Source organism: Chelonia mydas, chromosome 9, assembly GCF_015237465.2.
Source record: "Chelonia mydas isolate rCheMyd1 chromosome 9, rCheMyd1.pri.v2, whole genome shotgun sequence".
In the NCBI taxonomy this organism is placed as follows: Eukaryota; Metazoa; Chordata; order Testudines; family Cheloniidae; genus Chelonia; species Chelonia mydas.
In genome coordinates, this window is record NC_057855.1 from 48,959,792 (window position 1) to 48,986,315 (window position 26,524).

At 45.1% G+C, this 26,524-nt stretch overlaps 1 protein-coding gene and 1 non-coding gene across 9 annotated transcripts in view; both read left to right on the forward strand.

The window, feature by feature from the left end:
• The first annotated feature begins 2,536 nt into the window (after positions 1-2,536).
• SENP2 (SUMO specific peptidase 2) overlaps positions 2,537-26,524 on the forward strand; it is a 57,983-nt gene continuing 33,995 nt past the window's right edge. Inside the window, exons 1-3 of one of the 8 annotated variants that reach the window (XM_043522108.1) lie at positions 2,537-2,646; positions 19,224-19,304; positions 26,093-26,148. In XM_043522108.1, the coding sequence (XP_043378043.1) occupies positions 19,279-19,304; positions 26,093-26,148 (82 nt within the window). In that variant the 5' untranslated portion in view covers positions 2,537-2,646; positions 19,224-19,278. Of the gene's footprint in view, positions 2,875-3,312; positions 3,425-9,240; positions 9,514-19,223; positions 19,305-26,092; positions 26,149-26,524 lie in introns of those variants that run through there. The other 7 variants (XM_043522110.1, XM_037908491.2, XM_043522109.1 and 4 more) reach the window with 7 other exon arrangements.
• Positions 5,972-6,135, forward strand: LOC114019707. Its single transcript, XR_003564717.2, has one exon. It is a non-coding gene; the product is annotated as a U1 spliceosomal RNA (small nuclear RNA).

Consider the following 26,524-nt stretch of genomic DNA (forward strand, 5'->3'; position numbering starts at 1 on the left):
CCAGAGGGTGGGAAAGCCCCAAGACCAGGTCAAGGCCCCTCTCCAGCCAATCCCCATAATTGAGGTTCCATTTCAGTGTGTAGCTGTGGATATTCTGGGTCCTTTCCCTAAGAAACCCAGAGAAAAGCTGTACAGACTGACTTTCATGGATTTTGCCACCCAGTGGCCAAAAGCAGTAGCTCTAAGCAACACCAGGGCTAAAAGTGTGAGCCAGGCATTGGCAGACATCAGGGTAGGCCGGCCCTCCAACATCCTTAGGGATTCGGGAACTAACTTCCTGGTAGGGACCATAAAACATCTTTGGGAAGCTCATGGGATAAACCGCTCGGTTGCTACTCCTTACCACCATCAAACAAATGGCCTAGTAGAGAAGTTTAATGGGACTTTGGGGGCCATAATACGTAAATTCGTGGTAGAGTGCTACCCTGGAGCCGCTCCAGGTAAGCAGCGCCAGGCTGGAGCCCGCACTCCGAATCCCTCCTGCACCCCGCACCCCAACCGCCGATGCACCCCTCCTGCGTCCCGTACCCTCTGCCCTGAGCCCCCTACCTTACCCCGGACTCCTCCTGCACCCCAACCCCCTGCCCTGAGGCCCCTTCCACACTCCTCCCTGCACCCCTTTTGCACCTCTTTTACATGAATGCGGTCAACGCTTCGGAAGGGGCATCCCTTTCCATGTGCCTATGCCAGGGCAGCAGCACTCCAGATGAAGAAAGCAATCCAATCTCATTGCAAGAATTCCAGTTAGCCAATACAGCCTGTCATGACAGTGACACAAAGTGAGCTGTGCTGCCACAGGAACAGTACAGTCATGGATAAGGGATTTTCTGCTTTGCAGAAGCACGTGACAACCTACAGAAGTGTCGCTCTTTAGTCACATAATGGGCAACAGTCATTCTAATACACAAGCTATGAAATGTTTGCATTTTTCTGTGCCAAATCCAGTATTTAGGAAGAAGCAGAAAGCCATTACCTCTTTTCCTATATTCTCAAATTTTGGAACAACTTGTCTCACAAAATTCTCCTACTATAAGAATACTTATTCTTTATAACAAAAGCTATGCTAAATGGATTTGTGGACATCATCACCGTATAATGAATATGAATATGGTCAGCCTAAACTCCCATCTTTCAACAAACCTACATCCTATTCCCATAAAGGCATTGTGACAGTCTGTACCCCTACATTTAACCTTTGCACAATGTTGTAATAATCTTTGTACAAGGTTTTCCTTGGGAGGTATCATTTGAAAACTCATAATTTGATGATGATTATTGTCCTGGTAAAATATGTTTGGCACCGTTGTATGTAAAGTTATGAGATTCCACTGCATGGTGTTACTAAAACATGTTCCAAGTCCTGGGGGTGGCCAAACCACTTCCTCAGAGACAAGGGCAAGCTGACAACTCAGACAGGTTAAACAAGTTCAAATGGGCCATCACCTGCTAAGTGGCTATTCATTGGCAGGAAAAGGGACATATTAGAAAAATCTACATATTAGCAAGGAAACAGCATGGAGTTCCCATCTACACAGTCTGCCTGTCACCATGGTCCCAGCTGGAGATGCTTCTCAAAGGAGGGATTTAGAGTAGCAGCCATGTTAGTCTGTATCCGCAAAAAGAAAAGGAGGACTTGTGGCACCTTAGAGACTAACAAATTTATTTGAGCATAAGCTTTTGTGAGCTACAGCTCACTTAATCGGATGCATTCAGTGGAAAATACAGTGGGGAGATTTTATATACACAAAGAACATGAAACAATGGGTGTTACCATACACACTGTAACAAGACCGATCACTTAAGGTGAGCTATTACCAGCAGGAGAGCGGGGGACACCTTTTGTAGTGATAATCAAGGTGGGCCACTTCCAGCAGTTGACAAGAATGTCTGAGGAACAGCGGGGTTGGAATAAACATGGGGAAATAGTTTTACTTTGTGTAATGACCCATCTACTCCCAGTCTTTATTCAAGCTTAAGTTAATTGTATCCAGTTTGCAAATTAATTCCAATTCAGCATTCTCTCGTTGGAGTCTGTTTTTGAAGTTTTTTTGTTGAAGCATTGCCACTTTTAGGTCTGTAATCAAGTGACCAAAGAGATTGAAGTGTTCTCGGATTGGTTTTTGAATGTTATAATTCTTGATGTCTGATTTGTGTCCATTTATTCTTTTACATGAGGGAAAGAATCTTTGTGCCCAGAGATGCTGAGCAATGTCTGTTCCTGAGTTTTTACCTTGTGTTCATTACAGTTGTCCGTATTTTTTCTGGATGATTTTGGCCTCTTATTTCAGTCCTTCAGTTGCTGAATTTTCAGTTGGCTTGGTCAGAGTCAAAGGTCAATGCACACTTCTCAAGGGCTTAACCTGACCAAGGCAACTGAAAAAGCAATAAAGACACTGAGAAAATGAGATCAAAAGCCTGTCAGAGTTTGTCAGTGTTGCTTGACACCGCCCTCTTCCCCATGAGCAGGGGCTAGTTGGAAGCTGCCTAAAAAGGGGTTAATTGAATTAAAGCTGCCTTGCTGCTGGATCATTAACGCAGCTGACTTAAAGGAAGTGAAGGCTGCTCTTTCCTGGGAGGGAGAGAGGGGAGGCTTTATAATAGGTTCAGCTGTTTAGGAGGAGCCTTGGCTGCAGGCATCCTGTAGATGTGAGTTGGAGGCATGTACTGTGAGTAACTGCAGAGGTGGGAAATAATGTGGTTGAGGCAGAGCAGAATCAAGGTGTGGTGACTCAGTGGCCAAACTTTGAGCCTCTCCTGAGGTGTGATGCTCCATGGAAATTATTTAATGAACTGATTTGTGTATAAGCAAAAACTTCTCATTTAAAAAGTGTGGTGCTAGCGGTGATGAAAGGACATGCTACCTTGACAGGCCTGGTAGATGAAGTCCTCTGTCTGTAGGGCAAGCTTCCAACACCTGTGACCCCTGCCAGTGTGCCTTATCCCGCTACCCCTGGGTAGGGTATAGGAGAGGACTTACCCTATGGGTAACTGGAGTCCTGTCATCTTCATGGCTCATGAAGTTCTTGGCCTCTCTGCTAATGGGAGAGTGGTGGTGAGTCTATGCGACAGGAACTTGCCTGGCCCTAGCACACTCACTTCATCTAAGGCCACTGAACAGTCAGTTGAGGAGAACACTTTGTAATTACTCCTGAACTGGGCTAGATTCAAACTGGTGTTCTACAGGTGAAAAGCGCTATAGATCATTAGCAGCATTAGATGAGCATTTCCTAACTTGAGTGATTGACTTTACAACCTTAATGTTCTTTTAATGCAGCTTTTCAATTTAACTTCTTGGCTCTTCTTACAGTGAAAAGGTTAAAAAAAAATAAATTCCACTATGTGCAACACTAACTCCCTCCACACCCATCATGCTGGTTTGGCGCTTCACCTGTCAGTACAGATGTCTGTCCTTTGGACTACCAGGGTAACTATGCTGGCTGGGAGAAGGAGGCTGTTCTTATGTGAAACCATCCACTAGAGGAGGATGCATAAATTTACTGTTTCAGTGTGTTATGTAAGCATGAGTAGCCCATTTTACTGACTGTGTAGCTAAGAAGAAAGACATGGGCTGTCTTTTCTGAGAGGCACTGTAGCTCACTGGGGGAAATTTGGGTTTGCTGTATTCAAAGACCTGGGTTCTGTTCCCTGCTTGGTTAATGCTCAGTGGTATATGAGCTGTAACATTTGGAAAGGATACTTGCTTACCACCAATCAGTAAAAATAAGATTACTGCTCCTGCCTCTGTGTGCTGCATGTTCCCCAAGGCTGTTTAAAAGCTATTTTAATGAGGAAGCAGCAGGATCATCGGCCCTTTTGTCTGTGTCCCATCTGGAATGTGAGCTCTTTGTGGCATACGTACAGGATGACCGACAATGTTGAGGGGTTTTAGTATTGTGGCAGAAAACTGTTGTGTGTCAACTGTGGATGGGAAGTTATGATCTTCAACAGCGTAGAAGTGTTCCAAATCTAAATCGATGTTCATGAGGACCGAAAAATGCATCTCTCCCTGTCAGACCTCTCAGTGCTGCTGCAAAACAGTTCTTGTCCACTTTCATACAAAGTGTCAGGCACCCTTAAGACAGGGGTTGCTACTGCTCCCCCATAATCACTTTTTCCTATGGGGGCACTAGCAGGGGTTGAACTTATGCTTTCCAGCTCTGATGCATAGACTTTCTTCCACCTCAGCTACAACATTGGTGGAAACAGTTTGTTTGCAGTGTGAACCAGCCTGTAGCAGGGACGCACTTTACCAGTGGGATTCTCAGTTCTCTTAGATAGCACTGGAATGTTGTGCACCGGGAGTACTGGGTTCTTTTCCTGCAAAGGGGGTGTGCTGTAGTGTCTGGAGAAGCACCACCAAACACAGTTTGGTACAACTGCACTGAAAGGGAGTGTGGCAGAATGTTGGAGATCTGCAACGGTCACTGTGGAATATGTATTTCTGTTCCTGAACTGACCTTGTGCAAGTTCTTACACTATTTAATGAGTGGAGGATAGCTGTTTCACTTAAGGTAGAGGGAGCAAGACCTTGCTTAAGAAGCACTGGAGTGCACAAATGCTAAGAGCAGTCAGTAGAAGAACTAGAACTCATAGCTCTCCGACTTCTACAGGATGTGTGTGTTGGAAAGTAACCCTCTAAGATGCAGGGCCGTCCCTAGCCATTTGGGTATCTTACGGGGGGGGGGGGGGGGCGGCTGTGTGGGGCCCCAGGGGTCCTACGGGGGGGGCTGTTTGGGGCCCCAGGCTTCCCCCTCCCCCCCACGGGGTCTGGAAGGCAGGAGCTGGGGGGGCACTTTTGCGGGCCCCCCAGGCCCAGAGTGGCCCGGGTGATTAGCGGGGGGCCGGGAGCAGCCGCTCCGCTTCCCTGGCCCCAGCCGTGTCCCTAGGGGGAGGGGGCTTGGGGGGAGGGATTTCTTCCCCCCCCCGACCCCGCACTCACCGGCAGTAGCGGGAAGCGGAGCAGCCCGGCCCCAGCCCCCTCTACTCCACCAGCCCCGGCGCTCCGCTTCCCGCCGCCGGTGAGAGCCGGGGGCGCTCCTTTCCCCAACCGAAGCGACATGGCTGCGACCGGGGCAAGGGAAGCGGAGCGGGCTGGGGCCGCCTCGCTCCGCTTCCCGCCGCCGGTGAGTGCAGGGGGCGATTCTTTCCCCCACTCACCGGCGGCGGGAAGCGGAGCACCGCGGCTGGGAGCCGGCGGAGTGCAGCAGGCTTGGGCAGGCTGCTGCGCTTGCGGTGAGTGCGGGGTCGCTGGGGGAAGAGGTGAAATGGGGGCGGGCCGGGGGCGGAGCAGGGGGGAAGGGTAAGAGGTGGGGCGGAGGGAGTTGTCCGCCCCCCAGGGATGGCCCTGCCCCTTGCAGTGGGGGCAGCCCGTGGGGCGGCGCGGCTGGTGCTGTCGCGTATGCAGCACGCAGCTGCCTAGGGCACCACGACATTTGGGGCAGTTTGGTGCCCCAAATATCATGGTGCCCTCCGCAGCTGCATGCCTAAGGACGGCCCTGCTAAGATGTAACACCATTCCCCTGAGATGGGGGCAGGAGTGCCGGAGCTGTCAAATACATGACACTGAGCAGCTCTGGGTGACTGTTCGAGACCATGGTGTTCTTTGAAACTAAGGGGTGATAGTGGTTAAGATTTCAAGTGCCTGCAGCCTTGCGTGGGGTGGGCTGGAGGAAGTGATGCCTACTCACAAAGACAAAACATCCCAAGAAAAATGAATGTCCCGGCTATGAAAACAAGAGAATATACTGCTCAGTGTGTGTGTGTGTAGAGTGGCAAACCTGTATTACTACTACTGATGCGACTTTAAATAAATATGAAACTCAAACATTAAGGTTCCCACAGCAATGCTTATTGTGCCACATTGTGTGCAATGGCTGTGGGAAGTTTAACTGTGCATGTGCAGCCAGTACTCTATTTTATTTTTGTTATGTACAATGTTAACAACTTATAATGGGCTCTAAATGAGCTGTAACAACTTACCTGGCAGGGGAGATACTATGATCATGAAGGTGGTTTTCCCAGGGTGAGGCTCATCCATTGCACTGCAGGTGTGCTGACCCCTGCGATTTCCCCAAATGCGGGAAACTCAACTGCATAATTTGTGGTAGTGGAGGACTGCGTTCGCGCTCTCCCCTGTTTTTAAAAAAACAAACAAACTCTGGAGTCATTGTGGCCAGTTTGAGGGAAGTCGGCTATAAAGAGAGTATGAATTAAGAAAGGGCTAATACCGGAAGTATGACACCCTTTATTATATGAGTGTTATGACCTCATCTGAAATATTACAATAAGTTCTGGCCAGCTCTTAGCAAGAATGTAGCAGAATAGAGAAGGTCAGTTCAAATGATTAGAGGCTGTACAGGCCACCTCTCTGTAATGCACCCAACACAGGTTGCCAGTGGGGGACCCTGATCACCAAAAGTCGCAAGCACTTATGAGATTAAGCTGAAGGATCACCTCTTTTAGTTTAGTATGTTCCATGGCTCAACCATGAGCAGGAGACATGACTGTACACATCACTGGTATGCGCTACTCAGTAGTGGAGTACCGCTAGATTAGAGGCATTACATTTTGCAAAGTAGACATATGATGCACATGGGCTCCACAGAACCTCTTGCTGCAGCTCTTGTTCATCATGCCAGTTGTGCAGTAGAAAAGCCCCTTACTTGAGCACCTCTCTAAGTTACAGGGAAAAAATGACAAAAGCAACAGCTGCTCCAAAGGTAAGATTGCAACCAGATGTTCAGAAAAGACTATTTTATGTTTACCTTTGACCCTCCCCACAGAAGTATAATGAAAAGAACTCGCGCTTTGAGATTTATAGGGTTATTCCTAACTGAATAGTAGAAATTTATCTGAAAATTGTCAAATTTTAAGTAGCTTTTGAGATTGACTTTAAAAGGCTCATTTTTGAAGCAATGAGGTGGGTGAGATAACATCTTTTATTGGACCAATGTCTGTTGGGGCGAGAGACCTGCTTAAGAGCTTACACAGAGCTCTTCTGCAGGTCATTTTTGAAGTATTTAACTCTTTCACCCTTCTTAAGACCCCATTAAATCAGTCACAAAATTGAAGACTTTACTGACTCCCCTTTGGTATGATGCTCGTTTATGCTGCTCAGGTGTGGAACCACCGTGATGAGAGCTTTGTAAATAACAATAGATACACTAGAAGGACTCTTGAAACTAACCCAAGCAACAGGCAATGTTCAAGGACCAAAAAGTAAAATGTTTAAGCTGACCGGTATCTGAAACTAGGTATGAATCTTTGCCATTAAAATTGATGGAGCAAAGAGAGCTGGTGGAGAAGACAAGTGTGTGCATGGTGGGGGGAGGGTGTGCATGTGGGGGAAGTGAGGGTGGGGTGTTGGTGGGAGGTACTGTGGGGGGAAGGGTGTGGGGGTGCTGTTCAGGGGGGAGTAGTGGGGAGGCAGGGGTGTGTTTGTGGTGGGATGTGGGGGTGCTGTGTTATACCAATAAAATAAAAACCAGCAGGATCTTATTAAAGGAGAAAAGGCAAAATGCCACATTTATTGTGAATACAGAAAGACTCATAGTAAGCAGTTATAGCTATAACATTCCATTCAATTTAATATTTATACACACACACACACACACACACACACACACGCGCGCATACACGTATGTTCTGCAAGGTTGTTATCATAGTTACCAGCCTTAGAGTTGCTCATGCCAAGCCACTGGCCAGGTGGCCTGGACATGAGGAGGGAGCAGGGAATTGTCAGATGCTCATCTGATGCTCCTGGAAGTTGGTTTGCAGAATCAGACCCCAAAGTTCTCACTTTCTAGAGTCCATTTTTATAGGAATTTTTTCCTATGCCAGTCTATGGGAATTGCTTCATCATGCTGTTGCTGAATCAATCAGCAGATGGCACATTCCTGACAGCTCTGTGCTGCCAGATGTTATCTTGTTCTTTGGTTCTCCCGTTCTTGAGGCTGTTGGGTGGATTCCAGTCTGCCCTCCGGGGGTCCTCTGGTTATTTCCACTTGATGCCTTTGTTGCTGGCAGCCAGTGCCGAGAGGCTAAACAACAGCTGGAGTTGGTTTGCTACCCGGTGTGCTACACCCAATAATCACAACAGGGTGGAGAAGCAGAAAAGTTTATTTGCAGCTGCAAAAAGGTAGAGGGAGAATAGAATCTCAAATCCTGCATGCAGAGCAGGAAGTTACACAGGCTTTTATACATCCTTTTTCCCAGCATACTTATCCAATAGCAAGCTGCTCTAAGTATCCATATAGCCAGCCAATCCAGTTCCCAGCTAGTGCCCTTGTGCTCTGTATCATTTCTTAAACCATACATAAAGCTTCTTTATTCAGCATTGTTCTTCCATATCTGCCCTGTTTGGCCTTGCTTAGTTTCAGGCAGTCTGACTCTGCAACATATTGTTGCAGATCCTCAGCATAACTGCTGCGAGTGCCTCCAGGCGGGGGCGGGGGGGCAAGGACACTTGGGCCTAGTGTGAGGGGGCTTCATCAACACTCGTGGTCTTCCATCCCCTCGAGTTACCTAGTGGCCATGCCTCAGTGTCCCCAACACCTTCTTCAGCCGCTGGACACTGGATTCTTAGGCTCGCACCTCCCTGATCATTCAGTTATTATCCACACCAAGCATCCATCCACATAGATCCTCTATCTCTATTTTAATCACAATTGTTAACAAAGCAAGATGAATACAACAAAAGGGCGGGGCGTCTCTGGGTGCTGTTTCTGTTGTTACAGAGTATTGCTTTGAGTCTCTCTCTCTGTGTGAGTCGTAGTTGTTACAAAGAATTGCTTTGAGAACAGACTGTCTTAGAATGTACTAACACAATTAGCAGCTTGCAAGTTTCACGCACAGAGGGAGCGAAACAGTACCGAAAACCAAGAGACCTCTTAATTAGTAATACCCTGGAATTTAAACTATGGGGAATCAAACTCATTTGTGATTTTAATACAGGACTTCTTTAATCTGATCCAACAGCTGTTCAGTGGGGGGGCCTGTGCAGAGGAAGGAGCGTGTTTGTGGTGGACGGAGGGTGGCAGGGCTGAGAGCGGCAGCAAGAGCGAGAGGTGATCTGACTCGGCCAGTGGCTGGACACCGGGGTCGGTGACGTACTGGGCGCTGAGCACGGCTCGCCAGGGCCCCTGGCCTTGGCCTGAGGCGCGCGCTCCCACAGCAGAGGCTGGCGACGCTCTGCCCCGCCTCTCACTTGTCTCCCCCAATCACAGCCGACCAGGCCACTGTGGAGTGCGTTGTTGGGCGGGTCTCCACGCGCCCGGGGCGGGGCGACCTCGCGCTGGTAGAGGAGATTCAGACAGCTGGCTAGGAGCGCGCGCCTGCTGGGGGCCGGGCTCCGTCCGTGACGTCACGCTGTCGCGTGGATTAGACGCAATTCCGCCTCCATTGGCTGAGGCCTATGTACAAATGGCTGGTGGAAGCGCTGCGCTCCCTGGGCTTCCCCAGCGCCCCCCGCCGGGACACGCCACCCCCCAGCCCGCGGAAGAGACGGTACCACAGGTCAGTGAGTCCTGCTGCTTGGCGGGCGGTTCTGCAGCCTCCCCTCCCCCGTCCGCCCAACGGCCGGGGCCCCGCGCGCCCAACGCCGTGTACTGGACCCTGGCGGGGGAGGGGTTGGGGGCTTGGTCCGGCTGGGGCCTGTTCCGTGCTCGAGCCCTAGCCTGAGCCGTCGGCATGGGAACGGACGCGGAGGCTGCTGTTGTATCGAGAGTCGGACGCCAGCCTCTTCTGCTGCAGTACCCTGGAGCTGCCGCCTGCGCCCGGCCGCGTCTGCTCCCCATCGCCACGGGACAGTGCTGGAGCGGGTTTGTTGCGCCCTGGCGCGCCGCGCTGCAGCCTCGCACCCCCGCGTCTGGAGCCTATGCGCCTTCGGCCTCAAACCCAGACCCTGCTGATCGAAATAGCAAAGCCACTTGCTTCTGCCGGGCTCGGGATGCACTTACTCCAGGTTCTCTAGGGCTGTAACATAAGGGTGGCCCTGCCCAGACATCCCACAGCCGCTTCCCATCGACTTCACCAAAACCAGCAAACCGCCCAACTTTTTGTGGTTGCATGTAATTTGCTTCCCACGAGCACTGATTCATGGAATGTATTTGAAAATGTTGTCTAACAGGCATTTGAACTACCTCATGTTGAGCTAATATAGGTGACCTAATGATGACGTAAATAAGGTCCTGAATAGTTGATTTTACTGAGTGTCATTGATATGGGGAGAACTGTCCGACGGTCTTTCATGAAGGCAACCATCCATGGCTTTTGAATTTTGGGGCAGTAGGTATATGCCGAGCATATTGAGTATGTCAGATTGTCTAGTTGCTCTGTAGGTGAAAGCTATTATTTTGTGAATTCCCAGAGTTGGAGAATACATTGTAAAGAGTATGTTTTAAGAGATCAAAGCCACCAGAGATTTACTGAAATTTTGTTCTGACTTCTGCTCACTTCAGGCATCATAATGTTTGATTTAGCTAGGTCAGCTAATTTTGGGTGCTGTTTCCTGTAGAAAACTAGCCTAATGGACCGATAGATGACTCTGAGTAGAAGTGGTAGGCCAGATATGCTCTATAAGGTTTGATTCATGTTTGTTTCAAAAACTTTATGGCACAAGGTTATTTTGGAATGTTTAGCAATTAAATCAATTAACTGGATATTCAACTCGAAATCTAAATAGTCTTAAACTGAGTACAGTGTTCCTACATTTAAGAACTTGAACAGGAGTCCCCTGTTGCTCTTATGGTTTTATTCTTTCTTATTTTGAAAAATGTTTTCAATCCTTTATTGCTGTGTGTGAGACCCAACAAATAAAAGTAGGAACTAACTGTATAGAGGAAACAATGATACTGACTGGACACGCTATTATACCAATAAAATAAAAACCAGCAGGATCTTATTAAAGGGGAAAAGGCAAAATGCCACATTTATTGTGAATACAGAAAGAATCATAGTAAGCAGTTATAGCTATAACATTCCATTCAATTTAATATTACACACACGCACGTTCTGCAAGGTTGTTATCATAGTTACCAGCCTTAGAGTTGTTCATGCCAAGCCACTGGCCAGGTGGCCTGGACATGAGGAGGGATCAGGGCCTTGTCAGGTCAGATGCTCATCTGATGCTCCTGGAAGTTGGTTTGCAGAATCAGACCCCAAAGTTCTCACTTTCTAGATCCATTTTTATAGGAATTTTTTCCTATGCCAGTCTATGGGAATTGCTTCATCAATCAGCAGATGGCACATTCCTGACGGCTCCGTGCTGCCAGATGTTATCTTGTTCTTTGGTTCTCCCGTTCTTGAGGCTGTTGGGTGGATTCCAGTCTGCCCTCCGGGGGTCCTCTGGTTATTTCCACTTTACGCCTTCTTCGGCCACTGGACACTTGATTCTTAGGCTGGCACCACCCTGATCATTCAGTTATTATCCACACCAAGCATCCATCCACATAGATCCTCTATCTCTATTTTAATCACAATTGTTAACAAAGCGAGATGAATACAACAGAAGGGCGGGGAGTCTCTGGGTGCTGTTTCTGTTGTTAGAGTATTGCTTTGAGTCTCTCTCTGTGTGAGGAGTAGTTGTTGCAAAGAATTGTTTTGAGAACAGACTCTGTCTTAGAATGTACTAACACAATTAGCAGCTTGCAAGTTTCACACACAGAGGGAGCGAAACAGTACCGAAAACCAAGATTAATTAGTAATACCCTGGAATTTAAACTGTGGGGAATCAAACTCATTTGTGATTTTAATACAGAACTTCTTTAATATGATCCAACAACATTACTGTCAAAAACACAAGTGATACAACTGTGAAAGAGTTTTTTGGGTTTTTTGTACTTCAGTTATAGTAATCTTGGATGTTAGGTGGTAAATCATCTGAAAGTTGTGACTTTGAAATTGATGGTGTCCCTTTAACTAGAAGTGTTAGACTGCTATCTTCAAAGTGTTTACTGAGAACTACATAATTTTTTTTTCTCCCCTGCAAAGAATTTTTGGTTGTCGTCTTTTATCTTGTGTATATTTGCTCCTTGATCACCTTTACCTGTCAAAATCATAGTTGTTTAAACTAACAGTCTTGTTCGCTCTACTCCCACTCCTGCAGCGAACCATGAAGAAAGCCTTATGTGCATAGTGTTTAGGTTCCTGCAGAGGATAACTCTGTAAAAGGTGACTGATGGGCAATATGAGAAATTGAACCATTGAAGCAAAAAACTGTGGTCCGTAGGATACTATCTAGTGCTTTATTCTGTTTTTTTAAAATATCTCCAAAGGGGCAGTGGGGGGTTTGAAATATCACTGTCACAAAGTTTTTTTTTTTTTTTTTTTTCCTGATATTCAGCCTGAACTTGATTTTTAATTTCATCCTATTAATTGCAGTTCTGTCCCCTTGTACTGCTCATTTTCCTCCCTTTGTGTTAAGTTTCCCGGTGTCTGAAAGGTTTGATCATATCTGTCTACTTGGGAGTCCTTTGCAACATTACTTCTTTAGGAGGAAAGATTAAAAATGTTTTTCTCTCCATGAGTGCCCCCCTCTACCCCCAATAACTCTTACTGCTTTTCTCAGAATTTCCTTCAGTTTGTCCTTTTGGCATTTACCTCAGTATCAGAATGCAATATTCTGTCACTTTCAGTTTTGCTCTGGGGAAGTAACAAGACTGGTGTGTGTAATAGGAGAAGAAAATCCTGCATATCCACAACCCAGTGCTGGATTTTAAACTTCTGACTTTTGAGTTCACAAGGCTGTCCAGGCTCAAGGTTACAGCACCTCCAATTTTGAACTAAGCTTTTATACTTCACCTATCACTGGGGGTTCTGAGTCACGTTCCTTCTTCCAAAAGTAGTAGTAGTATGGAAGAAGCATCTGATTTGTGTTAGAAACAGTAGCTATGGAGAAGGTTCTTAAGAAAAGTAACTCCAAGAACCTAACTTTCCTATTTACTTTGAAATAAGTGATATTAACACTGTACTTGACTTCAGAGAACCAACTGGTGCATGAACAGGAACTGGAATACTGGTTTCAATGTTCACTGTTTATACTCACTCAGGAACTTGGCTTTCATAGGCTCTGCAGATTAGGAAGACTCAAGTTTTCTCAGATTGTACTATGGTAATTCGTATTTAGGTCCATTGTGAGTAGGACATTTCCCAGAATATTCAGACATTTGGTAGTGCTAGTTGTAGCTCTGATTAGTATGCTGGTTAAGAAAAAGGATCCACATGCATTCTTGAGTCCAGCATTTTCTAGTGTCCTCAGCAGCTTATCAAGTAAGCAACAGGACTTGTGCAGAGATGTGGCTTTTGACAAGTTCAGAATTTGAATTCTTACGCTCTACAGGCTTAACACATTTGGAAGTACTGCTTGATATGGTCAAAGGATACTGTTTTCAAAAAGTGTTAAAGCCTGAAGATGTGATTGTTAGAGCCCAGCAAATTTGTGGGTATCTGCTTTATATCCGTGGATGTGGATATCCACGGACCATTTTTGTGGATTGGATGTGGATACAAATTTTGTATCCACACAGGGTTCCAGTGATATTGATTGACATATCCTAGATAAACTAGCAATCTGATGGTTATCAATGGTGGTCATGGCGTCAAGATGAAAATAACCTGCGGCCTCTTCCAAAGTTTGTCCCATGATTGGTCATATTAGAAAACATGCTTTCAGTATTAGTAGTTGAGATGCCCTTTATCTCCGGCAGGATGTGCAAAGCACCTTAAAGAGCTCACCATTTTATGTCTGTCTGTCCCAGAGTGTGTTTAACAAGAAAAGAGCCTAGCCAGCTGTGGCATGAGCTTATCAGACATCAGTATAGGGCTGATGGTTAGAATTGTTTGCTTATCAGCTGTCAAAAGGGCAAGCACCTGGTAGTGCTTCCAGACTTCACTAGTTTCTAGTATTCAATGCAGCAGCAGAATAGATTGGCCATGAAGGTATTACAGGGATCAGTGGCTTTTCTGTCGGGATGTGGTGTTATCCTGACCTAGACTGAGCAGAGAATCCTCGTGCTGGAGAGGGCATTGCATATCAAAGGAAAATCAGTGTGGAGATTGTACATCAGGGAGAGGGAGCTTGAACAGACAGCTGAACACCTATACAGTGAGGCCTAGTCTATGGGAGAAAATTGCACTAGTTTAACGTAATGTAAACTTAAACCAGTGCAAAAGGCTGAGGGGGCAATCCATTATTCAAATCAATCTTATTTTGATATATCTTAGGTTGTGTAGGAATTGGTTTAGGTTAAATTGAAATAAAGCCACTTTAAACCAAATGAAACATGCCCATACAGAGGTCTGCACTAATCTAACCAAATCAGGTTAAAGATCACAGTTTAAACTGTAGCTTTTTCGTGTAGTTAAGGCCCTGAAGTTTTTGGAGTAAGCTTCAACTTTTCCTCCTTACATGAGGGAAGAACCTCCATCCCTGTGGGTAATGAAGAGCAGGTGCATGCACTCCCATAGAGATGGCCTAAGCAGCTGCTGTATATTTTTCCAGTTTGCTCCACCAGAAGATTCTACAAAAGTTGAGGAAGTTAGTGGATGAAGTCCTAATCCCAAATGTAGAAATGTGACAAATTCCAAAGTTTTATTAAATTGCCAGTAAGAAGGCAGTTTGCTTGCTGTTTTGAGAAGCATTTATAATACCTTGACTATTAATCTCACTGCATGGTTACTGAGAGGCAAAAAATAAAGTCCTTCATGACAAATTTAGAATGTCATTGCTCTATTGGCATCCAAAAACAGAATAATTGCTAAAGCATGTCGTAGAGCAGGGAATTCACTTCTGGTGCCAGAGGCTGAAAACAGAAATATTCTCATCAAAATACCGTTTGGCTTAGGGGACCAATTGCACTGAAACTTAAACTTGCTCCCCCCACTAAAACGTATTAAGAGTTACAAAGGCTTCATATGTGGAGCAAGCATGGCCTCACAGGTTACGCGCTCTGGGAATATAATCCAGAACTCTACTGTGGAAGATCCAACTCTAGGCTACTTAGCCCCTCTGTCAAAGTCATTGAGTTCAAGGCTAGAAGGGACCATCAGATCATCTAGTTTGACCTCCTGTATATCAGACCACCAGCACCTATTCACCAAATGCAACAGCCAGAATTAGACCAAAGTATTACAGTTCTCGGGAGACTAAACTGTTGTGTTCCAGGGAGAGAATAGGATGGACTGATGCACACCAACACCTGAGGCACTTGGAATGGCAGGGAAATGATTGAGAGAGAGAAACCGATAATCCTGGCAAATGACCTGCATCCATACACTGCAGAGGAAGACTAAAAATCCCCATGTTCACTGCCAATCTAGCCTGGGGGAAAATTCCTTCCCAACACCAGATATGGAGATCAGTTGGACCCTGAGCATGGGAGCACGAAAGAGCCATCCAAGCACCTCAGATAACATGGTCAGTGCCCCATCCAATGTCTCATGTTTAGTTGTGGCTATCCCTGATCCTTCCTTCAGAGGAAGGAGGCCAAACACTCTGTGTTGGGGGGAGGAGGAGGTGGTGTCAGGGGGGAATCCTTCCGGACGCCCACACTGGCTGGCTGAAGCCCTGAATCATGAGCTTTTAGGAACATGTAACCAGAAGTGAGCACCAGGGCTGCTGAGCTCTGCCCCCTACTATTAGAAGCAACTCTGTTATACAATCACACTCCTAAATTTGTCCAGTTCTCTTAAGACTAAGTAAGTTGGTTTGCCCCTACAACTTGTACAGGGAGGCTGTTCCAGAGCCTCACTCTTCTGTTGGTTAGAAACGTTCTAATTTCCAGGCTGAATTAGTTCATGGCCAGTTTCTGCTGATTTTTCTTCTTGTGCCATAGTCTTTGCCCTCTTGGGTGTTTACCCCTCTGTATTTTTTGAGAGCAATCCGATCCATTCAGCCTTCTTGTTAGGTTAAACAAGCCAGGATCTTCAAGTCTCCTCTCATAAGGTGAGCCCTTTGCAGAGGCTCTTCTCTGCATCTTCTTCAGTTTGAATTCATTGTTCCTGAATGTGGGTGACTGGAATTGTACACTGTATTCCAAATGAGGTCTTATCCACTGCCTCATACAATTGCATTAATACTTCTCTATCTCTACTGGAAATGCCTTACCTGATGCATCCTAGGATTGCATTTGCCTTTTTCACAGCCACATGGTACTTGGTGGCTCATAGTCATCCTGTGATCAACCCACACACCTAGGTCTTTCTCCTCTGTTTCCAACTGATGAGCCCTCAGCTTGTAGTAGAAATTTTTTATTAGATCCTAAGTGCATGATCTTGCACTGTGGACTATTGAATTTCATCCCATTTCTGTCACTTTAGCCTTCAAGGTCATCCAAATCTTCCTATACAGTATTCCAATCCTCCTCTGTTTTGACGATGCCTCCTGACTTTGTTTCATCAGCAAACTTAATTTACACACTACTTTGGTAAACCCATGTTGTATTTCAACCCCTTTACTGTTTACTGCCATGAATTGAATTATTTTTTCTTTCACAGTTAGTCTCACCTCAGTAGAATGCAAGGAACAAACAGGTCTAATTGCTTGGGTAATTTCCTCCCCTTTCTTAAACATAGGTAGGACGTTAGTACCATATAACTAAATAGCTATCCCCAAATAGATTTAAGGGGTAAAAAAAAAAATCTTTGCTACTGGACTAGCAATCTCATGTGCCAGTTCTTTCAGAGTTCTAGGATGGAAATAGTCTGGTTCTCCTCCCCTCTCTTCCCCCCCCCCCCCCCTCTGTTTGAGTGCATTAAGCTCTTTAAGTTTTTCTTCCACCTCAGATGTGGTCATTTCCATTTTTGTGCATTCACTTCCATCAGCTGTCCTGCCTTGAGCCCATGTTCCAGATTATCCTTATGGAAAACAGACGCAAAATATTCATTTAATTTTTGGGCCATAGCTAGATCCTATTTAATCTCCTTGCCATCTACACTGTATAACAGTCTAACTTAATCCATCCTCCTTCTCTTTATTTATGCAATTAAAAAATCTTATTTTAATTTCCTTGCCAAGAGCTAATTCACCTTGACTTTTATTCCTACCTTTTCTAATCTCCAGATTGTCGCTTCCTTTGCAACCCTTTTTTTTGCATTCCAAGTAGGCTCTCTTCTGAGAATGGAGTCATCAGTCACACACAGCTGTCTCTTCCTGGTGTTAGTATGAATCTGTCCTATGTTTTCTCCCAGTCCAGTGTACATCATCCTCATTTGCCCTTAAGAGGGATCAGCGCGTCTTTCCATCATTTTGTTCTCTCCTGCAGGGACTAGCTTCCATTTTCTTCCTTGCCACTCTGTCGTTCCCCAGTGCAACAAAGGTGTTACCCAACTCAATTTCACTACCACTAGCTGGTTTCTTCCTCTGCCTTGTCCTAGTGGTCATGGTCTTCCATGGATCACCATTCTCTTCTGGCAGCTTGCCCTCCAGGTCTCTTTGTTCAGCAGGTGTCTGCAGCTCTTGAGTTGTTTTGTGCCACTTCCTCTCTCCTCTCCTGCATTATGCCTTGAAATCTGTCTGAATTCTATCGTCATCTCAGCTGCATTTCTAATCCTTGGATCTTCTCTTCCATGAGCTGTATCAGGTAATGTTTCATACATAAGTAGCTTCTATCAGATAACTACTCAAGGATGATGTACATACTTCAGCTTCTACATCTTTTTAGTCTCCTCTCCTCCTTGGGTCACTTCTAATGCTGCCTCAGTAGCCATTGTTGTCTTCTAGTCGTAGACTGTGTTTCTAGAACAGTGGTTCCTAAACTGGGGTTCGCAAAAAGTTACAGGGGGTTCTCAGGAAAAAATTCCCTAATGGCGGAAAGAGCTGTCCCTAGGGATAGCATGGGGCCAGCAGCCCGGAGCCCCTGGACTTCATGAGCTAAGCAGATCAAAGCAAGCATATCTATCACACTGAGGAGATTTAAACTTCAAGACTCCTTGTAAGAAATGGAAAGGGAGGTGAATATATTTTGCTGTTTTTAAAATTAAATAGGCAGCTAGTATTTTAAAAATTATGAACAAGTGTAAGCGTTGTTGTAATGTGCGTTGTTTGCCTGGACTGCTTAAGACCTGAATACTTGTGTAGGAGGAACTCTTTGAGTTGGCTTCTTAAATACCTTTATGCTGTTTCACGTCTGATAGTCCTTGATGAAACATAGGAGCCTTGTCTTCTAACAGGCTAATTCAAAGTGATACAAGCTATGAAAGTGAGATCTTGGAAGAGTGTTGCTGTTTACAGTATTTTTATTACATTATGAAATGATGATTAATAAATAGTATGTAATAAGCATGTCATAAAAACAAATTTTATATTTCCAAGATCAATGCTTTTATAACTTACACTCGGGTAAAGGAGAAAATCCCTGGAAATATTCATTTTTTTAGGAGGGGGTTCACAAGACTTGACATTTTAGTGAAAGGGGTTCACAGGTTGTTAGTTTGGGAGCCACTGTTTTTCTTATCCTCCCACAAATTCCACTGTAAGCTGCTAGCTGTTTGTGTGACAAATATTTGTTGTGGGCTATATTTGTAAGATAGTTCTAGTTGTGCATATGTAATGCTGAAACAAGGACTGCTCATGCATATGTAATGTCAAAGGACTTGGTTATGTGTCCTTGTCTAGTGGGGCAGTCCACAGAAAAGTGTTGTTTTTTTTTTTGTTTTTTTTTTCTTCTGCTGTCAGCCAGTGTAGTTAGTCCTCTGGCTTAAGTGGCAGAAATCTGTGCTGATGGGTTTAAACTCCGAGGTTTGAAAGAGGAAGTAAGGAAGGGATTAGCTGCACATAATTTTGTTTTTCTATGTTGCTTTTTTAAAAAGTCCCTCTCTTTTGGTAAACTGTGACAAGAAATCTGTTTAGGTTGCAAAGTCAAGCATTCAAAAATCAGGAAATGTCAGATTGCTGGAGTGGAGGGTGCTTTACCAAAAGTCTATCTTTTTCTTTTCCTCTGGAGAGAAACCCTGCATGGAGCCCCTTAGTTCTATAGCTGGTTTTTGTTCTTGATCAGTGCTTCACTTCCTGTTTTACCTGTTACATGTGCACATCGGAGCAGACTGTAGTGTTCATAGCATAGGCAGTGCTGCTACAATGGAAGAAGGGTGAAAAACTATGGATTAGGGTTGGGCAAGGGTGATTAAATGAGGGAGGGAGAAACACTTCACCATTATTGTACTGTACATCCAGAGTGCAGTATTAATCTCTTTGCAATTAACAAATGAAAATTTGACTTTTTTTACAGCCTTAAGTTGTATGTCCCAACCAACTGCCCTCCACACTGATTTGGAAAAAAGGGTATGAAAAGGACAGGGCCTGATCTTACGTACGTATATGTAAGGGTTGTTCCATGAATATAAAGCCTGGCTCTTTTGTGCAGTTACTAAAGAAAGTAGAATACATGTTACAGTGATGAACATTGATGGGCACTATCCTGTCAAAGCAGGAGGGACACTAACATTGGCTTACTGGGAGTGCTGGCTCCGACATCTGGTTCATCTAAGTTTAAAATCCTGATCCAGTTTTTTAGCTTGCGTTTCAAAGGCTACCTGACATGTGGCCCTTACTCTTCCCTCCACCAAGCCAGTGATTAAAGGTTAGGTGATATCTAGGTATCTTTTTTTGGGGGGTACGGAGGGGGAGGTAAACTCAGGGTTCCTGATGGTCTTTGCTCACTGGCTACTGTTACTCCTCTGATGGTTAGAGGAGTGAAGTTCTGAAACAGCCTTCCAAGCGGAGGCATTGGGGACACAAAACCTAACTGGTTTCGAAACTGGAGGGAATGGTATGATTGCCATATATGGGGTCAGGAAGGACTTTTTGCCCAGTTCAGATTGATAATCAGACCCTGAGCATATAGGTGAGACCCACCAGCCAGACACCTGGAAAAGAATTCTCTATAGTAACTCAGAGACCTACCCATCTAATATCCTATCTCTGGCTGTTGAAGTTATTTGCCAAGAGCAGGCAGAGATGGCTGGGCCATCTGTCATTTTAGGCAGAGACCCCGGGTTTCTTTAACCTTCCTCTGCAGCATGGGGCACGAGTCACTTGCTGGCTTGAACTAGAGCAGGGGTTCTCAAACTTCATTGCACCGCGACCCCCTTCTGACAACACAAATTACTACATGACCCCAGGAGGGAGGACCGAAGCCTGAGCCTACCCGAGCCCCCACTGCCCCAGGCAGGAGGGCCAAAGCCCAAGCCCCACCGCCCTAGGTTTGGGAAGCCAAAGCCAAAACCCAAGGGCTTCTGTAACCTGAGCCCCACCACCCAGGGCTGAAACCCTTGGGCTTCGACCTTGGGTGGTGTGGGGCTCGAGCTTTGGCTTTGGTTCTGGCCTCGGGCTTCACTTTGGGGTCCCAACCCACAGTTTGAGAACCGCTGAACTTGAGTAAATGGTGGATTCTCTAACTTAAACTTTTTAAATCAAGATTTGAGGACTTCGGTAATAGACCCATAATCTCTGGCTGAGTTACTAGAGTGGGTGGGTGAGGTTCTGCAGCCTATGATGTGCAGGAAGTCAGACTAGACTCATGATGGTCTCTTCTGGCCTTAAAGTCGGAGTCTGTTCTTGAGAATTTCTGACTTTCTTCAGGCCTGGTCTATGCTACAAAGTTAGGTTGACTTAATTACATTGGTTGAGGCTGTGAAAAATGTGGTTAAGCCCAGGTACTTGGAAGGAAATCTGTTACTGTGTTTTTAAAGGCATAGGGCTTGGGAGCCTTGCAGAGAGGACAAGTCAAGGCTCCCTTCTCACCCAGCCAGTTGGGGATGAGCTGGGAGAAGAGGACCAGGAATAAATGCCTCTTCCTTCATAGCAGGGCAGACACCAGCAGGAGAAGACTGGCCCACAGAACCCTCTGAGCCTGAGGACTAATTGGGGAGGTGGAAGGGTTCAGCTGAAGGAGAAGCTGGCTAAGGCCCTATAGCTGGCTAACTTCCACCCCAGCTCAAAGGAGGAGAGCTGGGGCTCCTGGCTTAATGAGAAGAGATAGAAACTGCCTGAACTACTCCGCTCCAGGAGGAGGGCTGGGGCTCCTTTTTAAGGAAACAGAGGTGAAAGGTAACCCAGAAGGTATGAGGAAGAGGGACCGGAAGGTAGGTTTCAGAGAAACCCTGAATGCCAGAACCGCCTTCTGTTTGGGGCTTTTTGTCAGGATTTGTTAGCCCAAAAAGATAACAAGGATAAAAAGGATTGAACTTAGTGAACCACTTGGAGGCTGAGCCACTTGAACCCTGGGAGAGCCAGAAAACACTGGAGAGGTGCCACATTCGGATAGCAGGGCGTGCTACAGAGCCGTCATATCCGGTCACAGGTCCTTAGAAGTAACTAGGAAAAATAGGTAGTGGAGGTGCATTAGTATCCCTAGTGGGAGCTTGGGAGACGTGAAGAGGGGACAGCAGTGTATTAAGTGTTTTTGGGTGTTTTTTTTTTTTTTCCCCAGTTGATTCCTTTGCCTACTTTTGATTTGATCCCCTTACTTGACCTAAACTTCTGAAATTAACCTGTCAAGTATGATGGCAGCATTTATGATAAAGGATAAAAAATTATAAGGACAAACAACCTGACCAAGTTCAAAGTATGGCTTCAGCTTATCTTCCCCTTTTCTTGTGGCTTTGGAACTCTAACATACTTACTTCAAGCGGGGGAGGTGTCTGATTTTCAGAAAGCGCTGAGTGCCCACCCTCTGAGAATCAGACTCCTTCAGAGTGTCTCAAGTAGGGTGTCAAAAAATTGCAGCACCCAGGATTACTAATCACTCTTGAAAATCTTGGCCGTTGTATTCTGAAGTTTTCACTTTAAAATGCTGAGGCTAATTCTAAGAGTGTACGCAAACAGTGATTTAAAACTTCAGTTGAAAGCTAAAGAAACTAGTTCACACTGGAATGTAAAGACACCATCAAATCCTTCCCCAAGCAACTCCAAGAAAAACTCTACATCATTCCCTGCAAACCCACTCACCAGAACCTTCTACATGCCTCCCCAGGGAACCCTGGCAGATCCATCGTATTTGGCCACGGCACTCCTACTGAAGGAATATCAGGATTTACAGAAACCACTCACCACCTCAGATTGCTTATCTCATCTTCCTTGAAAACAGTACCATCTCCTTCCAGAAACTTTGCAAAATTAGCAGCCTCCCACAGACTACTATTTGTCACCTCCCTGTACACCACCATCCTTCCCCATGATGGCATTGCTATCTGTCTCTTATACCTACAGGATAATGTACAACACTTGGAAATCTACCCTAAACTCCTCACTAGACTCATCCATTTCATTCTCTCACAACAACTTCGCATTTAACAATGAATACTTAGTACTCATGGCTTTTCCTAAGGTTTGGACTAAGATGGTTCCCCCAATATCCCAGCCTCTTCATGGGCCACCTCGAAGAATTTCTGGAAGAATGCACCATGAAACCAATGATATACGCTGAGATACATCAATGATATTTTCATTCTCTGAACAGATGATCTAAACTCACTCATAGATTTCGTCTATAACTTCAACCACCACCCATCCATCAAACTCTCCAGAACAGTCCCACACCAGCATCAACTTCCTGGACACTATGGTGAGCTTCAACAATGGAACTCTACAAAGACTAGTTACAAGAAACCCATGGATCACCACCATTACCTTCACAGATCCAGCAACCTCCCCCCCTCCCCCCAGCACACCAACAAATCTGTTATCTACAGCCAGGCACTACAGAATTCTTCTCTGAAGAGAGGTGTATATCCCAGCCGTCCTTAAAACTACTTTCACTGAACGAGGATGCTCCAACAGAGAAGTAGATCGCATCATGGAAAAGGGACACCCAAATGCCCTGAGAATATGCTTTAATACAGAAAAAGAAACCCACTGACCGCACATCCTCGTCACCAATCACCCCACACTTGAAACCTGTACAAGGTATCAGACAGTTGCAATCCATACCTCATCCAGGCATCAAATGCCCCAACAACAATGTGGGTGAAACCAGACAATTCCTGTGCTCTCGAATGAACATTCTCGGAAAAATAATAAAAGGCAAAAAACACTATATCACCTAGGGGTGAGCACTTTTCAGAAACTGACTCCTCTATATCTGACATCTCAGTCCTCATAGTCAAAGGAAACCTGCACAACACCTTCAAAAGACAAGTCTGGGAACTTAAATTCGTACATGTTAGACACTAAAAACCATGGAATTAACAGAGAAACTGGTCTTATGGCTCATTACAAGAAGTTGTAATACACTTTGCTGCATGTTAACCCTTATTGCCCACTTTAAGTGGTCTTCTACAGCATGTATGAACCCTATATGCTTAATAATCTGTCCCAACTTGTATTGGGTTTAGACACCCTGGTTTACCTTCTCCAGACCTGAAAAGCAAGTCTGTGAAGCTCAAACGCTTGTCCCTTCCACCAACAGAAGTTGGTCCAATAAGATATTACCTCACCTATCTGGTCTCATATCCTGGGACCAACATGGCTACAACACTGCAAAGAAACCAAATGCAAATATTATGTTTGCAAATGTTGAGTTGTCATAAATATAAAGGGAAGGGTAAACACCTTTAAAATCCCTCCTGGCCAGAGGAAAAACCCTTTCACCTGTAAAGGGTTAAGAAACTAGGATAACCTCGCTGGCAGCTGACCAAAATGACCAATGAGGAGACAAGATGCTTTCAAAGCTGGAGGGGGGGAGAAACAAAGGGTCTGTCTGTCTGTGTGATGCTTTTGCCAGGAACAGAAAAGGAATGGAGTTTTAGAACTTAGTAAGTAATCTAGCTAGATATGCGTTAGATTCTGTTTTGGTTAAATGGCTGAGAAAATAAGCTGTCCTGAATGGAATGTAGATTCCTGTTTTTGTGTCTTTTTGTAACTTAAGGTTTTGCCTAGAGGGATTCTCTGTTTTGAATCTGATTACCCTGTAAGGTATTTACCATCCTGATTATACAGAGGTGATTCTTTTACTTTTTCTGCTATTAAAATTCTTCTTTTAAGAACCGGATTGCTTTTTCATTGTTCTTAAGATCCAAGGGTTTGGGTCTGTGTTCACCTATGCAAATTGGTGAGGATTTTTATCAAGCCTTCCCCAGGAAAAGGGGTGTAGGGTTTTGGAGGATTTTGAGGGGAAGGACGTTTCCAAGCGGGCTCTTTCCCTGTTATATATTTGTTAGACGCTTGGTGGTGGCAGCAATAAAGTCCAAGGGCAAAAGGTAAAATAGATTATACCTTGGAGAAGTTTTAACCTAAGCTGGTAAAAATAAGCTTAGGGGGTTTTCATGCAGGTCCCCACATCTCTACCCTAGAGTTCAGAGTGGGGAAGGAACCTTGACATGAGTCTTTCAACCCTGTGTTGGTATTTGCATCAGTAGCCCTATTGAAGACTAAAACAGGAGGAACAGTAGAACAATGAGAATTAAAAAGTGAAAAAAGTAAGCATTATTAAAGATATTATCAAACTTTCTAAATAAGGGCTTGGAAATAGTTTATTAAACTCTCTCTCTCAAACAATGGATTGATTAAAGATGGCAATTGAATGATGTGGTTTAATCATCGCTTCTTGTTGCATCCTTGACTGCGTGTTTATTGACTGTTAACTCCTGGCTCACCGTATTATCTTTGAACTTATCTGTAAAGCACATAGCAAATTAACACTGCATAAGAAAGGAATAGGAAACAGACCAGAGATGTTTTACCCAGAATGGAACTAATGAGACAAGAAGTGATATCAGGATCTCACACTGCGACTGAGATAAGCTAGATCAGCAATAGTACAGCTTTGCACAAGACTTTTGCAACCATAGCTATGTTGATCACAAATCACACCTTATCACATCCATGACAGACACAGCCAGCTGGCAAAAGGTTGTAGTATAGACCAGTGGTTCTCAACCAGGAGTCTGGGGCCCCCTGCAGGGCCACAAGCAGGTTTCAGGGGGTCCGCCAAGCAGGACCAGTGTTAGACTCACTGGGGCCCAGAGGAGAAAGCCTAAGCCCTGCCACACAGGGCTGAAGACTGGGGCCCTGAGCCCCGCTGCCTGGGGCTGAAGCAGAAGCCTGAGCAACTTAGCTTCACTGGGGGCCCCAGGCAATATCCCTGCTTGTTACCCCTTAATGCCAGCTCTGGTTTTAAATGCAGAAAACAGTTGTGGCACAGGTGGGCCATGGAGGTTTTTATAGCATGTTGGGGGGGCCTCAAAGAAAAAGGCTGAGAATGCCTGGTATAGACTTGACCTGAGGCGGACTAAAACCATTTGAAATAAATCACTCACTTCCCAGAAAAGGGGAAATATGAAGTCCAGCTTCCCTAAAACCAGGGAGGGAGCTATTGGACAAACTTTAAGATCTAACTTTGCGTTCTTGAAGTCTTGCAAAAGGTTACGCTCTTAATGAACCAGTTTTGTCATTTTGAAACCGAGCATCTTATGTATCTGAGACTGACTTTAGGAAACTGGTGCAGTCACTTCACTGGCATAGCAACAAGTGTAACTTAAATGTTTATGAATTCGAGTGTAGTGGCTTTTTCCTATCTCTCTTCTTGTATTCCAGTCAAGATTCTATTTGTAACTCATTTTAATATAGATTATGTAATGATTTTTAGGGTCTTAATCCTGTGTATAGTCATCTCTATTGAGCCCTAATTGTATTAAGGCTGACACAACTATTTCCTTTTTTTGAGGGAGGAGACAAACTTTACCCACATGTGCATTGTGCTCTGCAGCTAGTAACAAACTTAAATGAACTCCATACAATTACATTACCTAAATGTGAGCATCTGCCTGCTTTTGCCTTTATGTTGCTGGATGCATATGGGGCACGTGACTTAAGGTGCCTAGATGAAGTAATGTCTGTGAGTTCATGGGGCACTCCTTGGGACCCTTCCTAGTATGTGCACAGATTATGTGTTAGTCAGTTCTGCAGTGGCTACAGCCTTATGGGACTTTAATAGATTCCTGTATGGAAATCTGTACAGTCTTGAGGGCTGGCTGTAAAGAGATGCCCTGGGGGCAGGTAAACTAATTTGGGTTGTTTTTGGAGACTAAGGGAGGGAACTTATTTAGAACACTTGTCTGTTGCTACAAAATAACTCTTTTTGGTCTGTTCTTTCCTCAGCATTCAGTCATCTGTGGAGGACCCTAACCAGAGGCAAGCAAAAAGACAAAGATTAGGTATTGCATTAGCGCTTCTCACTACTTGTGTAATGTGCGGTGGTTGGTGGTGGTTGTTGTTCGTTTTTTTTTTTTTTTTTAAGACACTAGATCTTTCTCATGTACCCAAGAGACCAGAGCTTTTGTTTATATATTTATGAACATGGAAATAACCTGCGTCGTTCTCCAAACCCCCCTCCTTCTCATCTGCTTCTTCTAGAAAGGCACTCTAGTTGTATAGTTATCCCCATTAGTTCCTGATGATCCCCTCTTGTGGCCAAGTCCCACCCATGTTACATATGGAAGTGGCTGATTTACTGCAGGGTGCTGTACTGCACGCTGCCACTGTGGAGGGGAGAGAAGTCTGTGGTGCTGCAGTACACGAAGTGCCACTGGA